Source organism: Eschrichtius robustus, chromosome 1 (assembly GCF_028021215.1).
Source record: "Eschrichtius robustus isolate mEscRob2 chromosome 1, mEscRob2.pri, whole genome shotgun sequence".
Classification (NCBI taxonomy): domain Eukaryota; kingdom Metazoa; phylum Chordata; class Mammalia; order Artiodactyla; family Eschrichtiidae; genus Eschrichtius; species Eschrichtius robustus.
The window spans coordinates 182128744-182152406 of NC_090824.1; the positions used below are offsets into that span (position 1 = coordinate 182128744).

The following is a 23663-nucleotide window of genomic DNA, read 5'->3' on the forward strand; positions in this document are numbered from 1 at the left end:
CCCCTCTGCTCCCACTCCACTGGCCGCCCTGCTGCTCCTCAAACCCACCAGGCACACACCCACTCCGCCTGAAAGGTTCTTCCCCAGGTATCCACAGGGCCTGCTCCCTCATCCTTCAGGTCTGCTCAGATGTTACCTTACATAAAATAGCTAATCAGGTCACATTATAAGCATTATCACGACGCTAAGGCATAGTGGCTGTGAGTCAGGCACTGCTCTAAGAACTTTATGCATATTAACTTATTTAGGACAACTTACTCAACCCTGTTATCCTCACTCTACCAACGAGGAAATGGACGTGGATAAGTCGGAGCCCAAAGGCACTCAGCCAGTGAGGATGCTACAGCCACACACACCCCTACACACCCCACTCGTAATTTCTTGCGTCTCCTGCTGTGTTTTTAGCGGTACTGCGTCTGCTCGCTCCCCTGTGGTCATGGGAGCTCTAGAAAGGCAGGGGTCTGCCTGCTTTGCTCCCAGATACCCCTGAGCCTGAGGATGTTTAACACGGAGCAGGTACTTGGCACTGACCTGCTGAAGGAAGAAAGGAATCACAGAACCACTGAGCCACCTGCTGCCCCTCCAAAGCCTGCATCACACCAGCTTCTGTCTCTGAGCAGCCACATGACAATGAAAATGAGGCTCACGGCTCCCCGCTGGCGCCAAGGGCCATCCTTCATTGGCTGGAGGCACATGGACAGAGGAGCGCAGGCCGGGACAACACCCCTGGGGAGTGGAGCAGAGCACGCTGAGCGCCCTGGGCAGCGCACGCACGCTCTTCCCCAAGGAAACCCAGGGAGAAATTTACACGTTTTGGCTAAAGGCGTATCAATTGTTTCCTGCCTGTTATTTCCTTATCAAACTATCTGTGGTTCCAACCGCATTTCCCAAAATTACAGACCCAGCACAAATAGCCAACCTTGGCTAAACAGACTGAGCAAACCAGTGAAAGGAAATCACGTGAATCTGCAAACTCGCCAAAGTGTCAGACACGCTAACTATTTCTGGCATTTTGTGGCACAAACACTACACTTGGGTTATTATTTATAAATCTTTCAAGCTACTGAAACAACACTGCTACTAAATAATCCTTAAAATCTTAGAAATTAAAATTTTACATTATTTCCAGTCTTGTCATATTTTTATTTTCTTTCTTGAGGATTCAGATTTTTGTTGTTGTTGTTTTTTTTTTTGGCCATACTGTGCAGCTTGTGGGATCTCAGTTCCCCAACCAGGGACTGAACCCAGGCCACGGCAATGAAAGTGCCAAGTCCTAACCATTAGACCACCAGGGAACTCGTCATATTTTCTTAAGAAACGGGAATTCGTAGTGTTAGAAATAACTGGTGATCAATCATCGTCATCACCATCTCAGGACCAAAGCGATGGCTCCTATCCTCTGCTTTTAAATGTAAATGAAAACCGCCCACTTTTCCCCTCTAACCAGCAGAGCCGGGAACTATGAAGAGCCCTGGGGTAGTATCCAGGGGGGCCACCAGCCTCGGATCCCACAAGGGGGAGGGCAGGAGCAGAAGGACCAGCTGGCACTGTCAGTCTGTCTCTACTTGCCACCAACAAAGACCCTGGCAAGAGGGAAAGCCGCTCACTAAAGACAATTTGAGACAGTTTTATAATTCCTGTTCGTGAGTTTTGTGTTCCAAATATACACTATACATGGCAAATATGCACCACCACGCTTTTACTAAAAGCAGGGAAAGGACAAGGGAAGGACTTCTTGCACACAAATGTGCTCTGGGGGGCAGCGAATTTAGGACAACTAAGTACTATTTAAATGAACTAAAATGTTCTGTATTTAGGGTGAAAAAAACCTCACATTTTCCACTGGGCATATTTGTTCTGTGCCTAAATAAGGACAATATTTTAGGGATTTATTTCACGTGTAAGTATTTTGAAGGGAAGACTTCTGAACCTCACTGATCTAGCTCACTTGTCAGACAATTAATAAATAACACAGTGTTATACTGTGGAATCAAACATTTACTATTATTTGAAAAAGGTCTAAATAGCCATCATTTCCCTCTACCTTTTCTGTTGATCAAGCTACCAATCAACACAGACCAATATCTAAAAAAATATTTTGTATTTCAGAAGTTTATAGTATAAACCAAGTCCCAAATTGTCTGTGTTTAAGCCTCTCAGTAGGCAAATAACCACAAAATATTTTAGGAGGTGGACGGGGTGTCCTGGTTATTTTTCAATAGGGCTTCTCAAAAGCCTTTTCTTATGAGAGTAAAGGGTACTAAATAGATTATATATAACATAAATATAAGTAACAGGTTCATAAAACATGAAATACTTAGAAGTAAAAGTATCTACTGTCTGCAACTTATTCTCAAATGGTTCAGGAAAAAAAAATTTATGTAAGAAAGAAAAAATCATAAAGCAATTGTGGCAAAATGTTAACTACAGGTAAAGTTAGTTCTATTCCAACTTTTCTGTAAGTCTGAAACTGTTTACCAAAAAAACACTAAGGAACATGTATCAGCAGGTTTACTACACAAAAGAAAAGTTATCTAGGTTGTGAACTCTTTCCTGCACACTCTCTACCTTTTCTCACCTCTGAGTTCCATCCCACCAAGCTCCTTTCCTAGTCGGACTTCTAGGAAAGCAGGCTCTCTCCTCCTACTCCCTGCTGCAAGCCGCCTCCAAACATGGCCTCTGTCTCCTCTCAACTGAAACCTTTCTCACCAAAGTCATCAACGACCCTCATCCCCAAATCCACCAACACACTTGCTCTAACCACACTGCAGCTTTTCTGGTAGAGATGTGGCTCCAACTACTGCTTCTGTGCTCAGTCTCTCCATGCACTTTTCTTCCTCTAACCCGTGTACTTCCCTTGTATTTCATACACCATGGACATTTTGCCCCATCTCCTGTCAATTCCCAGTGCTCTGCCTTGCGAAGGATCCTGAGGCTCCCCAGGCTCAGTGGGAGGCAGTGATGCTGGACGTCTGCCCTGGGTGGAGGGTGGGGAGGAGCGGAGCACGCCTCCGGGAACCTGACATCCCTCCTTGCTCCACCTGGACTCTGACCTCCTGCTCCACAGGCTCTCTTTAGGGAAGCTCACCTCCTCCTACAATTTCAGCTACTTAGTTCCAATACCTGCCAAATGTTCTCTTTAAGGCACGCTTCTCCGCTGACTTCCAGACCTATGCTGCAAACCACTCAGGGGCAGTTCCACTTACTGCTCCATGGGCATGAACTCATCCACCACCAAAACACACTCTTTTCTCCACAACCCCAAACTGAGTTAAATGGCACTGCTGGCTTTGTTGTCCAAACACAAATTCTAAAAACTTCCCTGATCTCTACTGTTCCCTTACCTCTCACACATCCAAATCTACATAGTCAATTATCCTGTTTGTCTTTAGAAGCACCTTTCTCATTTCCATCACTATGTCCACCACACTAATTTAAGTCCTCATCATCTGTCACCTGGATACTGCAATACCCTCCCAACATATCTCTGTACCTCTAGCCTCCTCCATCCCCAAGTCTCCACACTGCTTTACTAGGACTATCCTTGAAAAATACAAATCTAACTTAATTTGTAAAAAAAAAAATTTTTTAACATCTTTATTGGAGTATAATTGCTTTACATTGTTGTGTTAGTTGCTGCTGTATAACAAAGTGAACCAGCTATACATATACATATAACAAGAATATATTAAATGACGGGGAAAATAACACAAGCCCAGATCATGACCCCATCCCACAGTTCTCCAGTAGTTTCTCACCGTCCGTCATCACCAGGCTGGCATCCCTCACTTTGGCCCCTCCCAACTTCACTGCTCATACCTTAGTTCCAAACATGACAATATCTTCTGTTCCCCCAAACATCAACTTGTTTCACACCCTTGTACTTTGAGTGGCTTTTCCTTGGCTGAAGAGTCCTTGTCCTTCAGGCAAACTCCTATTTACAACCTTTTAAAACTATGTTCAAATGTCAAGTCCTGCAGGCAGACCTTCCTAACTCCCACCAAAGCTCCTCCTATCCAGGCAACTTCTATGTGTCTCCGGTCACACTATTTCACCATCTTTTAATTATAAAGCCATCTCTCTCCCCACACTATGAACCTGATCATAACTGATGACTAATCAACTGTGAATTAATTTTATGTCCCTTTAACAACTCACATTGCTTCTGCTTCCAAGTTCTAAGGTTAACATTTAAGGCTACCTACCGTGCACTCCTTATTTATTCTACTACCTATGTATCTGTATCTTCCATTCCCACAAACTGATGTACTCTCCAAGAACCACCCCCAGGTGGTCAGCAAACGTTCTCCATCAAGATCTAGATAGTAAATATTTTAGGCTTCATGAGCCACACGATCTTCATAGCAACTACTCACCTCGACATCACAGAGCAAAGGCACCCAAAGACAAGATGTAAAGGACGGGTGTGGCTTTGTTCCAATAAGATCTTATTTATAAAACAGGCATCCAGCAGCCCAGTTGGCCCTGCTCTAGACTGATTTTCGCCTCAGGTTTGTCCACACTTCTCCTCTGGCCTGGAAAGCCTGCCTGAGGTCTATTCTGTGTCCACCCTCTGACCTCAGAGACCTTACACGGTGCTCCTTCCTCTACGTTTCCTCAGCACTTGACCGAAACTGCTCATCTGACGTTTAGCCTCTGCCATCCAGAATTCTTAATTCTCTCTGAACACAAGAGCCACTTCACCAGCTTACCAATGTAAACCCTCACAGGGCAACAGGCCCTGACTTCAAGTTTGCGAACGTTCAACCCCAGCACATGACCCTACACACCAGGGGCGATACCGATGCTGCTGGTCAGGTAACCGGTCATTAGCGCTGGTCGTGGAGGTTAGCTGACCTTTCCAGCCCATGGGTTATGCCTGGGCACACTTTCATATTGCTTTATTCAGACTTTTAAACTGTTATTTTAAAACCTTTCTTTATAATTGTTTCACTGCTTAAAAACTTTTCTATCTAAAACTATAAATGGAAACTTTCCCTTTCATATATTCTCTTATAAGGTTGGGTATTCTCAGTATCTTAAACCCTAAAGCCAAGTTTGTTTTCCAGAGAAACACATTTTCTTTCTCTTTAATTTTACAGTGAGTCATTAACCGAAATTAACTTTATACAAAAGGCATCTACACTTTAAAATGAGAGACGACAGGACTTCCCTGGTGGTGGAGTGGTTAAGAATCCTCCTACCAATGCAGGGGACATGGGTTCGAGCCCTGGTCCAGGAAGATCCCACATGCCGTGGAGCAACTAAGCCCATGCGCCACAACTACTGAGCCCACGTGCCACAACTACTGAAGCCTGCACGCCTAGAGCCCGTGCTCCGCAAGAAGAGAAGCCACCGCAATGAGAAGCCCGTGCACCGCAACAAAGAGTAGCCCCCTCTTGCCTCAACTAGAGAAAGCCCGCGCACAGCAACGAAGACCCAACGCAGCCATACATACATACATACATACATACATACATACATAAATTTTAAAAAATAGAATGAGATACGACAGATAAACTCCTATCAAGTTTCTGCTAATAAGTTACTGCTTTTTCCATTTAAAAGCTTAATTTTTAAGCTAAACTCATATTCATACAGCACTAAAATAAGGAAAACAAGAAGCATACACAATGCAGATACACAGGAAAAGAAGCTCTGTGTAACTACCTAAGGCCACAAACACATAACATCTGGGAAAGCTCTTACTCATCCTGTCACTGTCCCTTCCAAAGTGAAAGTCATTTCAAAAAAGACTGTTTCTGCTTCTCTGCTAACAATAGTCTAAAAGCCAACTTGTTCCTGAGTCACAATGGCTCCATTCTGCAACACGGTGGAACAGGCTGTGTTCAGAAGGAAGAGGCCCGACACCTGTCGGTGCTGCAGAACCCCCACACCCCACACCACGACATTCCCTACAGGAGCGGCCAGGAGCACAAAGCCCATGTTTCAAAGCATGTGATTTTATGGAAAAGTGCTTTTTCTCAGACTATTTTATAATTGTAGCACTTGGAAATCAGAATTAACTTCCTATATTAAATTTCTACTGCTAGATTTTATGTCCCTTTAGTATAAGAACTTTTATGAAATTTTACATTTCAAGCAATTTCAGTCAAATTTTAACACAGCCTTTTCTTTAATTAAAAAAAGGGGGGGATGTAAACAAGGACCACTTAATTTTAAATATTACCGTATTTTTATTCTTCTAAAAAGGGGGGGGGGGATTTCCCTTCTCATCTTAAACATTTATCATCTTCCATTTTCTATTACAGGCCTAGTCTCAAGTAAATAATCTAATGCATGTTATTCATTTCATTCTGGCTCCTTAAGAGACTCTGTATATCCAGCAAATGGGACCTTGACAGGGAGGTGCTGCTAACAATATAGCATGAACTCTGGATTAGCAACCACAACACTCTCAGCTGAAGAAAAAGCATACCATTCTTCAACGCCTCAAGCCCACAGCTATACAACAGAAATACGAGCACCCACCCTTAAACAACTTCACAGAAACACAAACCAAAATCATGTGTAAAAAGAGATGTCTTGACATAGCGATGCTACATGAAAATCCAGACGTTTCAGCTGAACTAATTTATAAGTTAGATGATCTCTCCAGCAGCATGATTAAAAGTGTTATTAACTAGCAAACACCTGTTGTGTAATGCTGATCGGAAGTACAGCTGACTAGGGACTGGGCCCCGGCGTGCCCAACTATGTGTCCCTTCGACTTTGGAACCTGCTTCCGGCTCCATCATTTCTGCTGCTTAGCATCTCTGTTTCCAAGAGCTGGACATCCTTTATTTTGAGGTTTTTTTTTTTTTTCTTCCCACAGGTGACTGCCTGGAGGAGATGTTCCAAAGTTCAAATGTTCAAAAACTGGATGTCAGGAACAGAGGTCTAGAACACTGGCATAAGCTCCACTCAGAAACCTCAAAGCTTATTCTAGGAGAGTTGGGAGAGAAACATTGTAGGAGGCATGGGAAGGAAGGGTCTGGAGCAGGGGTGGCCTGCTCGTGTACATCTTGTCTGCGGCTGTTTCTGCTAAGCAGTTAAGACACAGACCACGTGGCCCTTTCCAGAAAATGTCTGCTGACCCCTGTCTAGAGCTAAGGAAAAAGGCCAAATCTGGAAGTACATGTTTGGGAATCGTCTGGATAAGGGCATGCAGATGTCATTCCCCAGGAAAACAAGAATGTCTAAGGTCAACTGATTGTTAAGCAAGGTGTAGGAAAAAGGAAGCTTCTGGACCAGTCCCACGCCTGTCCTTACTCCCGACCCCCCGACAGCACACTTCTGCAGCCACTCTCTGCTAAGTAAAAAGTATACACGTTAGTTCTCATAAACAAGTGGTAAGAAACACCACAAAAAACAAAGAATAATTATGTTTAGCTTTTTGTTTCTTTAAAAAATAAAAAAGACAATATTATTCCATCCTTTTATCCATATAAGTAATATAGGGATATATCATTTATTCAAGTCTCTTACCCTTCAATGTTAATTATCTCAAAAAAAAAGTCACTCATAAGTGTTTGAAAGGCATTTATATAACCCAAATACCTGCTTTAACAAAATGCATGCACTCTGCTGACACGAAAACCTGCTTTGTCCCCACCCACCACCATCCTCCCCTCCTCTGCCCACCACTGTACCACTAGAGACAGGGAGTCAGTTAAGCTGGTTGTGTACGGTACAAGTGAACAAAGTCCCAATGTAGCTAGTTACAGCAATCCTATAAAGGTAGGTCTTTTGATCCCTATTTTACCAACGGAAATGTGGAGGCCGAGAGAGACCTAAACAACTGGCCCAATGTCTCAAAGCTAGAAACTGGCAGACCCAATACCCAAACCTAGCTCACCTGACCCCATAATTTATAAACCATTTTAATCTCCTACAGATGTAAATCACATGTGAACTCAGCATACTGGAGAAGCATAAAGCTACTTCCTCACAGAGCTGCCTCTAGAGTGCAGTGAATAAGGACAATTGCCCAAGATTCTTTCTCTCTGTAGCCTAAGAAAATCCCAGACCCAGGAAATGCAGTCAGAGTCAGGAGAGGAGCTGGCAATTCCTCGGTACATCTGACCAGTCCCTAAATCTACTACCTCAAAGGCCAGGCAAACGGTGCTTCATTCAAGCTCCTGGTGCCATGCTGGTCTGTGGTCAATTACATTCCCCTCCAGGACAGCCACGTGTTCATCTAAACAGTTAACTTATCATTATTTTGATTGAAGAAAGGAGAGACGGTCTGGATGTGTCCCAAGCGCTCTCTTCTCCACGGTTCCCTGTAGTTCACAGAACCACCACGCAGTTGCTCAAACCAGAACACAGTTCCCTTGCCTCATGCGTCCAACACGTGCTGCCAATGTCACTAGCTCAATCCTACCGTCATCACCTCTCACCTGCACAACTCACCCCCACATCTCCACTCTAGACTGTTCTATCTACTCTCCAACTCTGACAAGTGTTCCTCCCTCCTTCCCTCTCTTCTTAAACACCCTCCCTGGCTTCTCACAGCTCTTAGTGTAAACACCGAGAGGACTGCCACATCCTATCTGCCCGGCTTCTTCTGGCCCTGCCCACCCCTCAGGGCTCACCCTCCATCACCCTCCCTCCCTCCCTCTCTTGTTTGTGCCACATGGGCTTCCTGTAGCTCCTGGACGGCAGGCAGCAGTCCACATGCTTTCCCCTCCACTCAAAAGGCCCCGTACCGCCACTGGTACCCACCCATTCCTCAGATCTCAGCTCAGCCGTCATGTCTGCAGTAAAATACACCCCGGGCCCAGGCCATGCCGGTTCTCTGTTGCAGGCTCTCCCGACCGCCCCCGGCACTCATCACAGGGCTCTGAGCTAACACCCACAACGCCTCCCGACTATAAACAACACGGCAGCAGTGACAGCATCTGTTTTTGTTCACCATTTTAACCCAAAGCTTGGCATATAGTAAGTACGTCATAAATAGCTATTAGATGAATAAAAGAATAACATATAATCAGAATGTGCTGACTCACGTACAGAAAGAGTGAGCCAATTTACGTTCCCACAGACTGTGAAAGTGACTTTCCCCACCTTCGCCACCAGGTACCAGGGAAGTTTCGACGTCCTGGTTAAGTGGCTGCTGCCAGGCTCAGGAGGGGCTGCGGTCCGGGACACAGCGTGTGATGCCAGGTTCCCTCCTAGCTGGCCACCGTCAGCGCTTGACTTGTTGCTTTTCCTTAAATCTCAATGAAGGATGTAATCTGAGACTTGATTTCAGCCTGTTGCACCAACACCTCTGACAGGCTCCTGCTGACACTACAGCTTACTCCTGGCAAATCCCAGAAGCTGATCTCAACTCCCTTGTAACCTATGTTATTTATTTACACATATGCTTCTGTGGGAGACAACTGATTTCCCTTATATACATACGTGGAGAATGTGCGTACCAATAAATATTGTCATATTTACACACACACATCATTAACATTTATGGAACACTTATTATGTGCCAGGCAAAACACCAAAGGTTTTACATGCATTATTTCAGTTACTTCTTAGCAGAAGGCTTTCAAGAACATTCTATCATCGTATCCATTTTAAAATGAGGAAACTGGAGGTTAGAAGGCTGTGTAACTCGCCCAAGGCTACCACGGGCGAGTGGCAGAGCACGCGTCTGTCTGCTGCAGACCCACCATCTCTTCCCCCAACTTCACTGGACTTCTGCCCAACTACAGCCAACCAGTAGGAGCTCAGCAGGAGCTTGAAAAGAAACATGTTGTTTTGGCCCTTTTTTTTAAGAGAAGAAAATACCATCTTTAGCTTAATTAGTCTTTCCACGCCAGGGCAGGCCCTGGCTACACACGGAGCTAGCACAGTGGGTTTATTCGGAGACCCATCTCCACCACGGAATGAACTCTCAGGCCAGACGTAAACACATACAATCATATGCATCAAAGAAAGGGGGAAAAAAACTACCAAGAGTAATACAATTTATTTTGTAAGTTTTTTGAAACTGGATTTTTTGATTGCACCCTTGCCGGCCTCGATGGAAAACCACAACATGCACTTTGGAAGCAAGTATTTTAAGCACGGAGAAAACCACCACGTCCCTCCCTGGAAAAACACCCTTGACATACAAACCCTGGCGCACAGCAACACCAGGGCCCTCTCTCTGCTCATGGTTACGCCTTGTCCACCTTCATCCCTGTCCACTTTAAAAAAAATCAGCTGGGGCTTCCCTGGTGGCGCAGTGGTTAAGAATCCGCCTGCCAATGCAGGGGACACAGGTTCGAACCCTGGTCCAGGAAGATCCCACATGCCGCGGAGCAACTAGGCCTGTGTGTCACAACTACTGAGCCTGCGCTCTAGAGCCCACGTGCCACAACTACTGAAGCCCACACGCCTAGAACCCATGCTCCGCAGCAAGAGAAGCCTCTGCAGTGAGAAGCCCATGCACCGTAACAAAGAGTAGCCCCCACTCACCACAACTAGAGAAAGTCTGCATGCAGCAATGAAGACCCAACACAGCCAAAAATAAATAAATTTATTTTTTTTAAAAATCAGCTGTACTGAGGTAATCTGCATATAATTAAACGTATACCCATTTTGAGTGTACATTTCAATGAGTTTTGACAAATTTATACACTGTGAGACCACCAATATAATCAAGATACAGAGTATTTTCATAACCTCAAATGTGCTCATGTGCCCCCTTCCCAATCCACACACCCACCTTCACCCCCCGACACAGGCAAGCGCTGATCTGCTTTGTCACTCACTGCGAACTGGATTCGTCTTTTGTAGACTTTCACACAAACAGGTGTAGAGAGTATTACTCTTGCCCACCCTTGACTTACACATCTTCTCCACTGTGCACTGTTTTGTGAATGCTGGTGTTTGATGGATTCCAGCTGTCCTGTCTGATGCAGGAGTGTTTTGTTCCAGTGATCCACGGGGTGGTGAGGCAGGTTCAAACCACACTCACACAGGCGTGCGTGTGCATGCAAACAGGCAAGCCCCGGCGCGGTGCCCGATACCCCGGGCCGGCTTAAGGGATCAAGCCTGGGAAGCCCTGGTTTAGTGTGAAACCCAGGAGAGTTCCCTGTGACACTGGCTGCTGCAAACTCAGACCCCAAGTCACGGCAGGTCCTCTGGTCCCTCTGCAGTTGCGTTAAGCTTAGCTTCTGTCTCATTTAACATTTCAACCCCAGTTTTCCGTTTCTTTTCCTTCCCTTTTTATGATATCTTCCCACGTGCGTAGGTGTCAAACAGAAAAGGCATGCTGGTTTCTTGAGTGGACGTGAGGGTGGGACAGTGACAGACATGTGACGGCCCCCTCTTCCCTTGGAGGAGGGCTCCTCCCCACCCACTAATCCATCCAAGGCAGCCGTGCTCACGTGGCTGTGCGTGAGACTCACCTGGGAAGCTTAAAAAATACTGACGCCGGCGTCCACACCAACAGCTCCCAATTCAACGGGTGTGAGATGGGCTCGGGCCCGGCGGGCCGCAGAGCTGGTCAGGGAGGCTGTGGGGCGGCCAGAGGGAGCAGCGGGGCCCTGGGTCAGCCTCCCCCGGGCAGTGCAGCCTCCCCCTGCCCCACCACGACAGACCCAACAGGGGCCCAAGTCCCTCACCCTAAGTAAGATCTGAATGCTTTGGTGCACCCAAGTACCAACTGTGTCCCCCGACAAAATTCATGGCCTGCTGCGTGCCCCCCGTGCTGCAGCCTGAGCAGTGGATTTTTCCAGTGATGCTTAGTAAAGCTGTGATAGGGTCTGTCGCGTTTAATTACTAACACAAAGCCCAAGATATTGAAGGGATCTGATTTCTGCTCCGCATAAGGCACAGATATACTTTTGAAGAGTGCGCCAATGTATCTTAGAAACGGCTTCTGCGACTGTGGTTCCAGCTGTCTGGGTCGAGACAGGAAGCTCCAGAGGCACAATGGCTTCTCCTCAAATAAAGGAACCACAAAGTGACGCACAGACGGGTGGAAATCTGGCTTCTTCCTCAGAACAAAATTTTGAAGTCTTTTCTGTCAGAGTGCTTGTCCACGCAGAAATGGCAATTCAGAATATTGCACCAGGGTGGAAGCATTTCCAGAAAGATTTCTGGCCTCAACTTAACATTTTATTTTTGAGACAAAGAGTTCCAGGGAGATGGATACTGGCTTTAAAGTCAGTGAGACCACTGGTTCAGCATCACAGAATTTCCAGATAACTAATGCTGTAATATAACATACTGTTAAAGAAATTTTAAGAGTGTTTTTTAAAAGGTACTACCCACCGTCCTGCCTTCCTAAGCAGAGTATCTGAAACAGCATTTTGCCTGTTCCCGACGCCTGTCCACAGTCATCGGGACAAACCGCCAGCGACTGAGTGCCAGTACAGTGAAGTGGCTGCTGAGGTACGCTAGGCTCTTTGCACCAAGGTGAAGTGGAGTTTGACGTGTGCAGTGTTTTGAGGCCTTGGTTTATTGCACTATAGTTTTGCCGTCTCCTTCCTCACCATCAGACTTCCCTAAGACCCTGCTGCCAACTGGGAAAGCAGGCAACACAACAGCATGTCTGCAGAGAAGGTTTCAGAGCAAAGGCCTCGGGGTTACTCACTGTGTGCCGCTGTGTGAGTGGGGTGTGTGCTGGGGTGGGAGAGGGGGAGGAGGAGCCAGGGTTTTAACTGAGCGAACGTCTCTGATGTGAGAAGACTGACTGGGCTTCCTGGGGCTTCTTGGCGCTGCTGGCTGACCCCAGGGCCGAGTCCTCCCAGGGGACAGCAGGACGCTGCAGGCCCTCCCGGCACCTCTCGGCAGCATGAAGAAGGAAGTAGCCTCCCAGAGGAGACCCAGGGTCAAGGTTGGCCATGGCACTGGCCGAGTTTGTTTTTAGTTTTTCTGCAAAAGCAACCCCTGTAACTATTTAAACATTTACACGATACAGAAATGTAAAAATTTATAAAGCGGAAAGTCCTCTATTATAATGTTACACTCCCTTCGCTCCCTTCACTACTGCTCTGAACTATCAAAACAAAAATTTTCCTAATCAAATCATTCGTTTCTCCCTCTGTGGTCTCACTGCATGTTCACTCTACACAATGTTATAAACAAACCCTGGACAATTCTTACCTTACTGTTCTTCAGTGAGCCCTTCTTACTCATTTTGGATACACTTTCGTATTAGTACTTATAAAACTCATTTTAAGCCAAACACAATATCTCATTCTAGGAATGTACCATAACTTATTTAACTAATCTCCAATAAACAGTTGCTTTATTATAAACAATGCTATGATGAACACCCTAGACCTTTGCAAATGCATACAAGTATTTCCAGGATAAATGCCTTTGAATGGAAATTCCTCAGTCATAGGGCACAAGTAAATTTAAACAGATATTGCCCAGTTGCCTTCCAATCAGGTTGTACCAATTTACAGAACTTTTAATCTAATATGACACCAATGCAATAAACTTTAGGCCCATCCAAGGTTCCTGGCCAAAATGGGAGAAAACAATAAAGAGTAAGTCAAATAAATGGGAACTGCAATCCCAAAGCCCATCCTATTTGGAGGGAGCCCCCTCTCACGGGGGCCTGCAATCTCCGGAGCAGAGGATCAGCGTGTGCCTCCCAGGCACCCAGGCCGCACACGTGACTGCACCCGTGCGGAGTGAAAGCAGGGCACCCACGCTACTCCAGGAGCACAGCACACAGCATCAGGACCCCTGCAGAACCAGAGAAAACCCCGGAGGCTGAGGTCCCGGCCAGTTTACGGGGCTGGGAAGAAATCATGGTTCTATTTGTTTGTTTTTAGAACCAGTGCTGTACCTGACATTTTTACTAACACTTTCCAAGCTCGTGTAGCTGGAGGACAAAGTGGATTAGACATTTCTCTAGAACTGTACCTAAAAGGAGATAGGTTATCAGCAAAGGAAATTTCTACAATCACACAATGCATGAGTTTCAAAGCATGAATTCTGTAACCTCTATGCATCTACTCAGGCACATTCTGGGACATACACCTTGGTTCTCAACACCCCTGAGAGTTTGCAAGACCAGGCTCTGGTCACACACATTGAGCGCTGGGTGGCCCTGCGCCAGCACTCACTAATAGCAGACATACCTCCTCGAGATGATGCTGTGAGCATCGGATGAGAGAACAAGTGAGAAAACGCTCTGTAAGCCACAAAGCACCGTGGAAATGCAAGGGCTATTTACCACAATTATAACAGAGTAACTAACATTTGAGAGCTTATGGTGGGGCTCTACATGAATTAACCTGTCCAACGCTCACAGCTGCTCTGAAGGAGGTGGTGGGGGGGTGGTTACTACCCACGCTGGGAGGGTCAGGATGTGGAGGGAGCCCGGGAAGTCTGACTGCAGGGCCAAGCCCACACTCTGCTCCGCCACCTTGTTCCAGGCATGTTCCTGGAACAAGGGTCACCTCCCCTGCCTCGGTTTCCTCATCTCCACACTGAAGGGGGACTCGGGGGCCATATGAAGGGCTCTTCTCTAACCATCATGTCCTACTACGTGAGTTCTATTAGGTGATCAGAAAAGCAACCTTTGGATAAGTACAGTCTTACTGAAGTTCAGAAAAAGCAAATGTGAGAATTTTCAAAGGAGTACACCTATGAAAGAGTGCTGCTGTTTTTAATCATTTGCCTGAGCTGGCCATGGCCAGTACTCCAGGAATTCGGGCAGGCCAAAGTTCTTCTTGGACAAAAGGTTTCCTTGCACGGTTCTCCAAAAGGACTCAGGCGTCAAAACCACGCTGAGAGGTCTGCCACCAACCAACACACTCGGGGGAAAGCTCCTTCATAAAACCTTGAGTTGCACCAAAATAACCCGCTGCTTGTAACCAGCCCCCTCAGTATACATGCCCCCTCCCCCAAAAGCCTCTTTTGGTAGAAAATGATTAAGTAAATGAAAGACTACAGAAAGCCGAACTGAATGAAAGATAAACATCACGCCAATGAAGCAGCACCGAGGAGGGCCAGTCTTATTTTAGGAGACTGAGGCAGGTGGGGGGTTCAGCATACAAAGCAGGCTGAAAACAGAGGTTCACAGATCAAGCGGTTTTTCATCCCCATTAGTTAAAGCAGTAACTGCCGATGATTTAGCACCACCTAACAACATTTGAAGTCAGTTTCAAAGACTGCAATTAGATGAAAGCAGATACTATTTTATTGTGCTTTTAGAGAAAAATTTTTGTAAGGGCCTTTACTCTAGCTAGACATTAAATGAGTCAACGTTTGTTAAGAGATAAAGTAAATGGGAAAAAAGATATGCAAAAGATAAACCAGTATCTTCAGGCTTAACTAGATGGTAAAAGTATTCTGTTTTGAATGGAAAAATTCTCTCCGATCCCTTTAGCTCTTAAGTGGAAAAAAGAAAAACAAAAAAAGCCTTGCTTCATCCCAAACTGAATGAAAATTGAGAGGTCTCTTTTCTTGGCTCCATCCACCATAAACCCAAACTCACTAACTGCAAACATGAACTAGCATATTTCTCAAGTTAATAACAGTTCTCAACTTTTTCATAAAAAACATAATAACTGCCATTTTCTGAACATCTATTATGTGCCAAGCACCTTGCTACTGACTCACAGTTAATCTTCTCAAATGCCTCTGAGTTAGGTGAGGAAACAGATCAGAGAAGTTACAAAGCTTGTCCGAAGTCACACAATTAGGCAAGGGCTCAAAACACCACACCTGCCTGTATTAAAGGGTGGCTGAGCACACATGAGCGAGCTAGCCCACCCGGGGACCACTGCGCCAGAGAGCAGAGGAACCAAGACTCAGCAAGCGGTATACAGCAGTGGTAAGAGAACTGGCTCCAGAGCTAGGTGTCTAAGTTCCAATCCCACTTCGCCGACTTAGCCGCCCAACCATCTGGGGCAGTGACCTACCCTCTCTGTACTTCTGTTGTCCCATCTGCAAAACAGCGAAAAGCACCCAAGACTGAGACCCACGTCTGGCTACAGTGAGCACCGTACTGGTGCTGCTGTTATGAAGGGAGATACCTGAAGGGAGTGCAGAGAGACTGCACTCAAACCTAGCAGGCTACCACGTGGGCAAGGACAGAGAGCAGAAGAGAAGAGAAAGCAGAAGGAGGAGACATCCTGCAGGACGACGAGTGACTGCACTCAGGAAAACGGGGTGGGGCTGCCCAGACCTAGAGGAAAGGGTCACTCAGACTCCAGGCTAACGGGGTCCAGCCAGGAGAGCTCGGCAGCACCTGGATAAGACTAGCAGGGCGGTTCTGGTGGACCAAAAAAAAGCCCAAGGGGCATGAAACTGGAGTCCCTGACAAGAACCACCTGACTCTTGTAAGTACCAAAGGGAGTCAAAAGTCCTTGGCCACAGACTGCAGACAAGACAATGAAGGCACACTAGCAAGTTCTGGGTCACCAAAGTCAAGGGTCTAGAATAACAGGAAAGGGCACCTGGACAGGACTGGAAGGCACTGGTCCCGTAAACCTGCGTCAAGCTGAGCAATGGGAGACAAGAGTTGGGATTTACTGAGTTAAAGAGAGAGCAGCACGAAACACCATGTTGTCTGCCCTTCAGTGTGGACACAGTAACTTCCAGAGAAGACAAAGTAAAAAAGTGTCCATGAAACCAGGAATGCCAACCTAGAGAAGAAATCTCCTCTCCTTACACTCGGCCTTAGAAAGACAACCCGAGAAAAGCACATGAGTGGGCTCCTCCGGAAGGGGCCTGTTGGACACCTGTGTGGCTGCACCCGTGTCCTCAGCCAGGTCCTCTGGACGCGGTCCTGCACCCAAGATCCAGCGCCAGAGCTGAGCAGGTGTCAGCACAAGGGCAACACAGCCCAACTTAGACGACAGGCCTATCAACTCAGCTGGCTGCGCTATTAAGAAATAAATGGAAATACGCACATTTACATTTGACCATGACATGCTCAGATTTGGCTTAAAATGCTACAGGGTATGATTCCGAATTAGTAAACAATGACACATTTTTCACCTCAGTCAGCCAAATAGGATTTTGAAATGAGAATTCAGACTCATTTTCATCTAGACTCCAAATTAATAGTTAAGAACTTATTCTCCACTCATATTCAGCTTAGGTTTGACAAGCAAAGTTGCCAAAAGAAAGCATCTGTTTTTGCAGCTTGAGAGCTACTTTTCTTTTTTTTTTTTTTTTTAAACTTTTTTTTTTTTTTAAATATATTTTTCTTAACCATATTTGCTTATTTATTTTTTTTTATGGCTGTGTTGGGTCTTCGTTTCTGTGCGAGGGCTTTCTCTAGTTGCGGCAAGTGGGGGCCACTCTTCATCGCGGTGCGCGGGCCTCTCACCATCGTGGCCTTGCTCGTTGCAGAGCACAGGCTCCAGACGCGCAGGCTCAGTAGTTGTGGCTCACGGGCCCAGTTGCTCCGTGGCATGTGGGATCTTCCCAGACCAGGGCTCGAACCCATGCCCCCTGCATTGGCAGGCAGACTCTCAACCACTGCGCCACCAGGGAAGCCCCTCTTTTTTTTTTTTTTTAAAGTTTACTTAGCATTCAGTTTCTATTTTTTAGGTGAGACTTTGTTTTTATTTTCAAATGAGATTTTGAGGTAAGGTAGTGATTTTCCTTATGATTCGATTATCAGGGACCAGATAGGTGATTCTGGATCCCACACTCCACTCCCCAGAATCCCCATCACTGGTGTGGGTTTTACCTCGTTCAAACTGCTCTCCAGCCATTTTCATCTTTTTTTAAACTGCAAATTGAAGATACGCCCGAAGAGTAGGTGTAAAGTCACCAAAAAGCTACCTGTGCCAAGTCAGAGACATAAAAATATCATCACAACATCTTCACACCTTCTAGAGAAACAAGACGCCACCAGTGAGAAAGATCCAGAATATCCAGGAGGACCTAGATTCTCAAGCTAGCTCCCTCCCCATTAGGAAGGACCACTGAGGCCAGATCCCACAAGCCGGCCTCCACTGCACACAAAGCAAACAATACCAGAACTTTCTTCCCACAGAGCAGGACATGAGTCACTCAGGCATTGCTCTATACACTCCCACATACAAACAAAAGATAAAGCAGGATGCAGATTTCTCTAGGGAGCAAAGTGGTTCAAATGAAAATTTTTGGAATTTATATACATGACAATGCTTCCACTATTTTAGCTATAAAAGACAGCACAGGAAAAATCAGGCAAGCACAGGCATAGGACCCCAGTTAAGAAAAAGATAAAATTAAGAACAGGAGTCACCAAACATTTCCTGTAGAGAAAAATAAAACTGAATAAGAAAGAAATCATTTGCAGGACCAAATGACAGCCATAATTCTTTCTTCTTTTAATTAGAAAATTTATCTAGGAATTAGTAATCAGTCAACCTACTTTCTACCTTCAGCAGAGTGAATACAGTCACAATGATGGGAAAGCATAAAAACCTAAAACATCATATATATAATTCATATATATGTATGTGTGTGTGTGTGTGTGTGTATATATATATATATATATATATATATATGTGTATGATTGACTAAGGATGAAACTACTACAATGAATGGTGTGTCTATGGGGATCTAGTTTTGGACAGTCTCCAACTTCGCTATTCAATCACTCTCTCAACCTCTAATTTAACACCTAATACACACTGCAAAGAAAGGGAACGGTCCAATGAGCTCCAGCTCCTCTTTTATGTTCCCATGGCTACCGCCTGGGTGCACACCTAAGGCACACCTGCATTCATTATTTCAACAGGTTCTCAGTGAAACCTCGGGTCCATCCTGGACCACTCTGCCAGTGTTCCAACATCTCTAAAACACTTCTTCATGCCATTTCTTTGCTTAATTTTTTTAAGACTTACAGGATAAAGTCCAAATTCTTTAGCATCACATCACATTAGAGGTGCCTCACAATTAACCTCAACCTACTTTTTATTAACTTTTCTCCAAGAATTCCTGAATAATAGTAATAACACAACTGAACACTCGCAGTATGTCAAGACAGCATCCAAAGGACTGGACATGCGTGAACTCACAACCACTTTATGGCGTAAGCACTATTAGTACCCCCGTTCCATCCAGGAGAAATCTGAAGCATGAAAAAAACTGCCTGGGTTTGGTCTCCTGTGAGGAAGCAGTGGGCCGGGGTGACACCAGCTGGTCAGACTCCAGAGCCACACTGGACCCACCACGGTGCCCGTCTCCACCCTCCAATGTCCCACACGCCTGCGCTCTCTCCACTCTGAGTCCCAGCAGTGCGTTCTCAGTTACCACTTATCCCACTTGCCATCCTTTTTACGCAGGACCAAGACCACGCCTGAATGCAGACCAGAGCTACGTAGAGGTGACTCTACGCAGCACACGGCCCGTGGAGCTGGCTGACCCATGCCTGTGTGGGCATGTATCTGCCCTGTCTGTCCGGTTTCTCCCTCCCGGGCAGCGAGAGCATCGTGCCACAGTAGGTTTCCCTGAAAAGATGCGGTGATCAAGCCAGGAGGCTTTCCTAACCCTTCCATTCCTCTGTCCCGAATGGAGGCAGATGAGGTACATGCTGGGTGTCGTTCAACACTCCGCCCAGGCCACGGGAGGAAGTGCCCTCTTTCCCTGCTCCCAGACGTTAGTGTCTGCAAGCCAGCACTGAGCTCTCTGCTACATCAACTCTCAGCCCTTCACCAAATTTGGAGCCAAATGATTGCCTGTGGCACAAAATTCATTTTACGCTTAAGAACCTCAGCCTCAAGCTTTACTGGATGATTCTTTTGCAAAGGAGACACTCCAAAAGGCCACGGGTTTAGAGTTGTTTTAGACTGGCTGCAAATGGTATCAGCTGAATGTCACACATCATCTTGCTGAAGGCTTTTTGGAAACAGCTGATGAGAACAGAGAACAGAGAACAGATTGCCGGAGAGGTGAACGAGCTCTGGTAGCTTCCTCTTCGCTCTCGCAGCTCTGTCAACCCAGAGACATGCTGAGACCTTCGAAGCCTGGAGAGAGATCTCTTACCATTCCCCAGAGCACTGCGAAGTCAGCTCTGAGAGCTGCCTCCCTCATTACTACCGGAGCGCACAGGTTAAAATAAATTAACATAATTCAAAGATGCAGATCCATTCCCTCAAACGCCTGAGAGAAGGCACACACCAAAGAATTAAAACTGCGACAACCAGAAGTTCTACAAAGCATCCACTGTTGACAAACGCATCTGAGGAACTGGGGTTTAACTCTCATTAAGACAAAGAGAAACATGCTAAAATATTTTAATGGAAACTGACCATCAACTTTTCTTTCCCCCACAGATAAAAGAAAACTATAAATAGACATAAGGATAATTTGTTAGTTCTTGACATACCCGCACACAAAGGGCCAACAGCCTTGCGGGCACAGAAGAAAAGTGGATCAGTTTCAGGCTGACAATGACGACGACGATGATGAGTACTGACCAGGTAACAGGCAGTATTCTAAACTTTAGTCGTTTTTTTTTAAATTCAAGTAGAGTTGATTTACAATGTTGTGTTAGTTTCTGGTGTACAGCAAAGTGATTCAGTTATATATGTATATATACACATACATATGTTATATACAGTTTATACGTGTGTGTGTGTGTGTGTATATATATATATATATATATATACACACACATCTTCCTCAGATTCTTTTCCATTATGTTATTACAAGATATTGAATATAGTTCCTTGTGCTATATAGTAGGACTTGTTGTTTGTCTATTTTATATATAGTATAAACTTTAGTCATTTAATAAGCATTTCATCCTTACAACTGTCCTATCAGTGACCCCATTTTACTGATAAACTGAGACAAAGAAGGTAAATCATTTGCCCACAGTTACAGTCAGTGGTGGATCAAGAATTCAGACTCTGGTGCTAGAGCCCACACGGGCCACTACGCTCTGCTGCCTGTGGGACCAGCTCTTCCTAAACTCCCCGGAGGACATGCAGGATGAGAACACCCTCGTCAAGATCCACAAAGGTGACGGATTCTAATGCACCTGCCTGCCAGAAAAGCTACCATGAGGTCGAAGCCAGGCAGGCAGGGGGGCGGACGAGTGCTCCACGCGCTCCCTGCACCACCCACTTCCCCAGACCCCCGCCATGCGCTGGGGCGAGTGACTGGGTCAGGCCAGTGGACTGTAAGGAGGGACGCGTCTCACTTCCAACGTACCTCTTCCATCTCTCTCCTCCTGCTGAAGTGACCCTAGAGAGGATGAAGAAGGGTCACCTAGCCTGCATATAACTCTGTTCAAGCAAGTTGTATTAAACCCTGAGACTTGAAGGTTGATGAGTTGTGAAACCTCGCATCAATGACGCTGCCTAATGTAAGAGGCACAGGGACATGTTCCTGAACTTGAATTCCCTTCCCTCTGTGCTCCGGCTGACTCTTCCTCCCCCAGGCTCCTCCACGCTGGAGTTAGGTCCCACTGCCACCTGTGTGAACGGATTTATTGCGTTCCCAGAGGCCACAGGGAGCGACCTCCAGAACAATGAGGCCAAGTAAGCAGGGGGTGTTGGGCCTCCTTCCAACGGGGCCCCACTCCAACCCCTGTCAAACACACCTGATGTCTGGAGCAGAACAATCACAATCAAGTAAATCACTGCAGCCTAGTTTCACGTGATAAAAAAGGCCGGGAGGCATTGGGGAACCTTACTGTTGCTCTGTGGTGCCTTCACTGCCATTTTCTCAAGTAAGTCTGGACATCACTTGGTAACGACATGGCACGGTACTTCTCCAGATCCATGACTTCTTTTATGACTCCTCCCAGATTCCATTTCTTCTCTATGGAAAGGATTCCCCATTCTTACAGACAACAAATGACTTGAAGAGATCCACGGGGCCTCCACGGTAATTCTCATCACCACTGGGAAATAAGTGTTCTGAGTCAACCTTGAAAAGGGCAAGACTAGATAGAGTGCTAGTGCTATGTACCGAGCTGATATCACATCTGCAGAAGCACACAAATGCCAGCTTCATCAAAGTAAACGGTGGGCGGCCGGGACAGAGGTAACAGCCACACAAAGCCCAACACAGACACACACCCAACTACCATAAGCTTCCCAGCCACGTCACACGACGCTGATCAGTACACAATGTTCACTAGTGTCATCAGTGATGCCGATAGTGCCGCGGGTGCCAGTTTCTCTTCCTTTTAAAAGTCAGGTGCTAAAATGATGTGTAAAGCTGTTCCTTAAAGAATTATGGGGGAAAAGCGACCATTTCTTCTTCACATCCAACATGACAACACTATATCACGAAAAGATGTCTCTTTTACAAAAACTGGTTTTTATTGACAGATATAAAATAAAAACTATTCCTCACCAGCTCTTCAGAGCTGGCAATGCCACTCGCCTGGCCCACTGAATGACTTGAGTCTCCACATCTGAAGGCATGACAGGAGGGAGCAGGCCTGCCAAGTTAGCTGGAAGCGGGCAGTCCTGATTCATTATCCTGGTTTAAAGCCCCCATCTGCCCACAGGACCAAGCTCCACTTCCTCTGATGGAACACAACCTGCCCCAAACTACCCTTCCAGCCACACTCTCACTCATGACCTTCCATGTCCCTCAAGACCAGCCTCACAAACCTGTTAGCTTTCTCCTCAAAACAAACTGCGCCTGGTCAAGTTCCAGCGCCTCCGCTCCTGCGGCTCTCCCTGCCTAGAGTGACCAGCTTAACCCTGTTCCTCTCCCTTCTTGGCTGGAAAAAAGCCTTTGCATCCTCCAGAGCAGTGTCAGTTAGCTCCACCTCCCAAACCACCCCAAAAAGCAGGTCTCGTTGCACACCTCCTGCCAATCAGACTGTCCCTTGTCCCGAAGCCCCTGGAATATGGAAGTTCTTGAGCTACCACTTCAAAGTTCAGATCACATCTCATCTTCACTGGCATCTTTTCTGGCAGCCCTTTTACCACGGACCTCAAATTGCTTGAAGGCATGTTGCCAAAGTCTCAAGACGAAGAGAAGCACCTCAGAGTTCTACTGTGCTGCAGGCAGCCTCTGAGACCCTCCCCTGCAATGATTCCCGCCTCTAAGAGGGCACTCACTCCCTGCATAATCCCCTTTCCCGCCTGTGGGTGGGATCTGTGATTTGCTCCTAATCCAACGAATACAGGTGATGCCAGTTCTGTGATCAGACTGCAAAAGATGTGCCTTCTATCTTGCTACAGATTTGCTCTCGCTCTCGCTCTCGCTGGATTTGATTAAGTTAGGCTGTGAGTCAGCGTGGAAGCAGACCTGCCCTCAGTCAAGCCTTCAGCCACCCCACTGCATCCTGCAGAGACACAGCTAAGCCACGCCCAGACTCATGACCCACAGAAGTTGCTATAATAAATGTATTTATTGTTACACTTATTAAAGTGTTTTAATAAACATGTTGTTCTTCACTGCTGAATTTGTGGTGATTTGTTACACAGCTGTAGAAAACTAACACAGAAGGGACAGGTTTAAAAGGGTAGAAATCCTTGGGCTGAAAGATCAGTATCTGCAACTTGATTCTCTAACAGAGGCTCCACAGCAGAAGGGAACTTGAGAGGTCAAGTTCAGCCTCCACTGGCTCCACATCTCCACTTAAGAAAGAGGGAGAGGGACTTCCCCAGCGGTCCAGTGGTTAAGACTCCATGCTTCCACTTCAGGGGCACGGGTTTGATCCCTGGTCGGGGAACTAAGATCCCACAAGGCACGCGGGACGGCCAAAAAAAAAAAAAAAAAAAAGAGGG

General features: G+C 46.2%; 1 protein-coding gene across 3 annotated transcripts in view; it reads right to left on the minus strand.

Moving 5' to 3' along the window:
- CCNY (cyclin Y) overlaps positions 1–23663 on the minus strand; it is a 122655-nt gene that overhangs the window by 51588 nt on the left and 47404 nt on the right. The window contains exon 1 of one of the 3 annotated variants that reach the window (XM_068560601.1): positions 9070–9091. The exons of 1 other annotated variant lie outside the window; for it this stretch is intronic. Coding sequence is in view for 1 of the 2 variants with exons in the window: in XM_068560594.1 (XP_068416695.1) it covers positions 8728–8731 (4 nt within the window). In the remaining variant the exon portion in view is untranslated. Of the gene's footprint in view, positions 1–8727; positions 8818–9069; positions 9092–23663 lie in introns of those variants that run through there. One more of the 3 variants, XM_068560594.1, reaches the window with a different exon arrangement.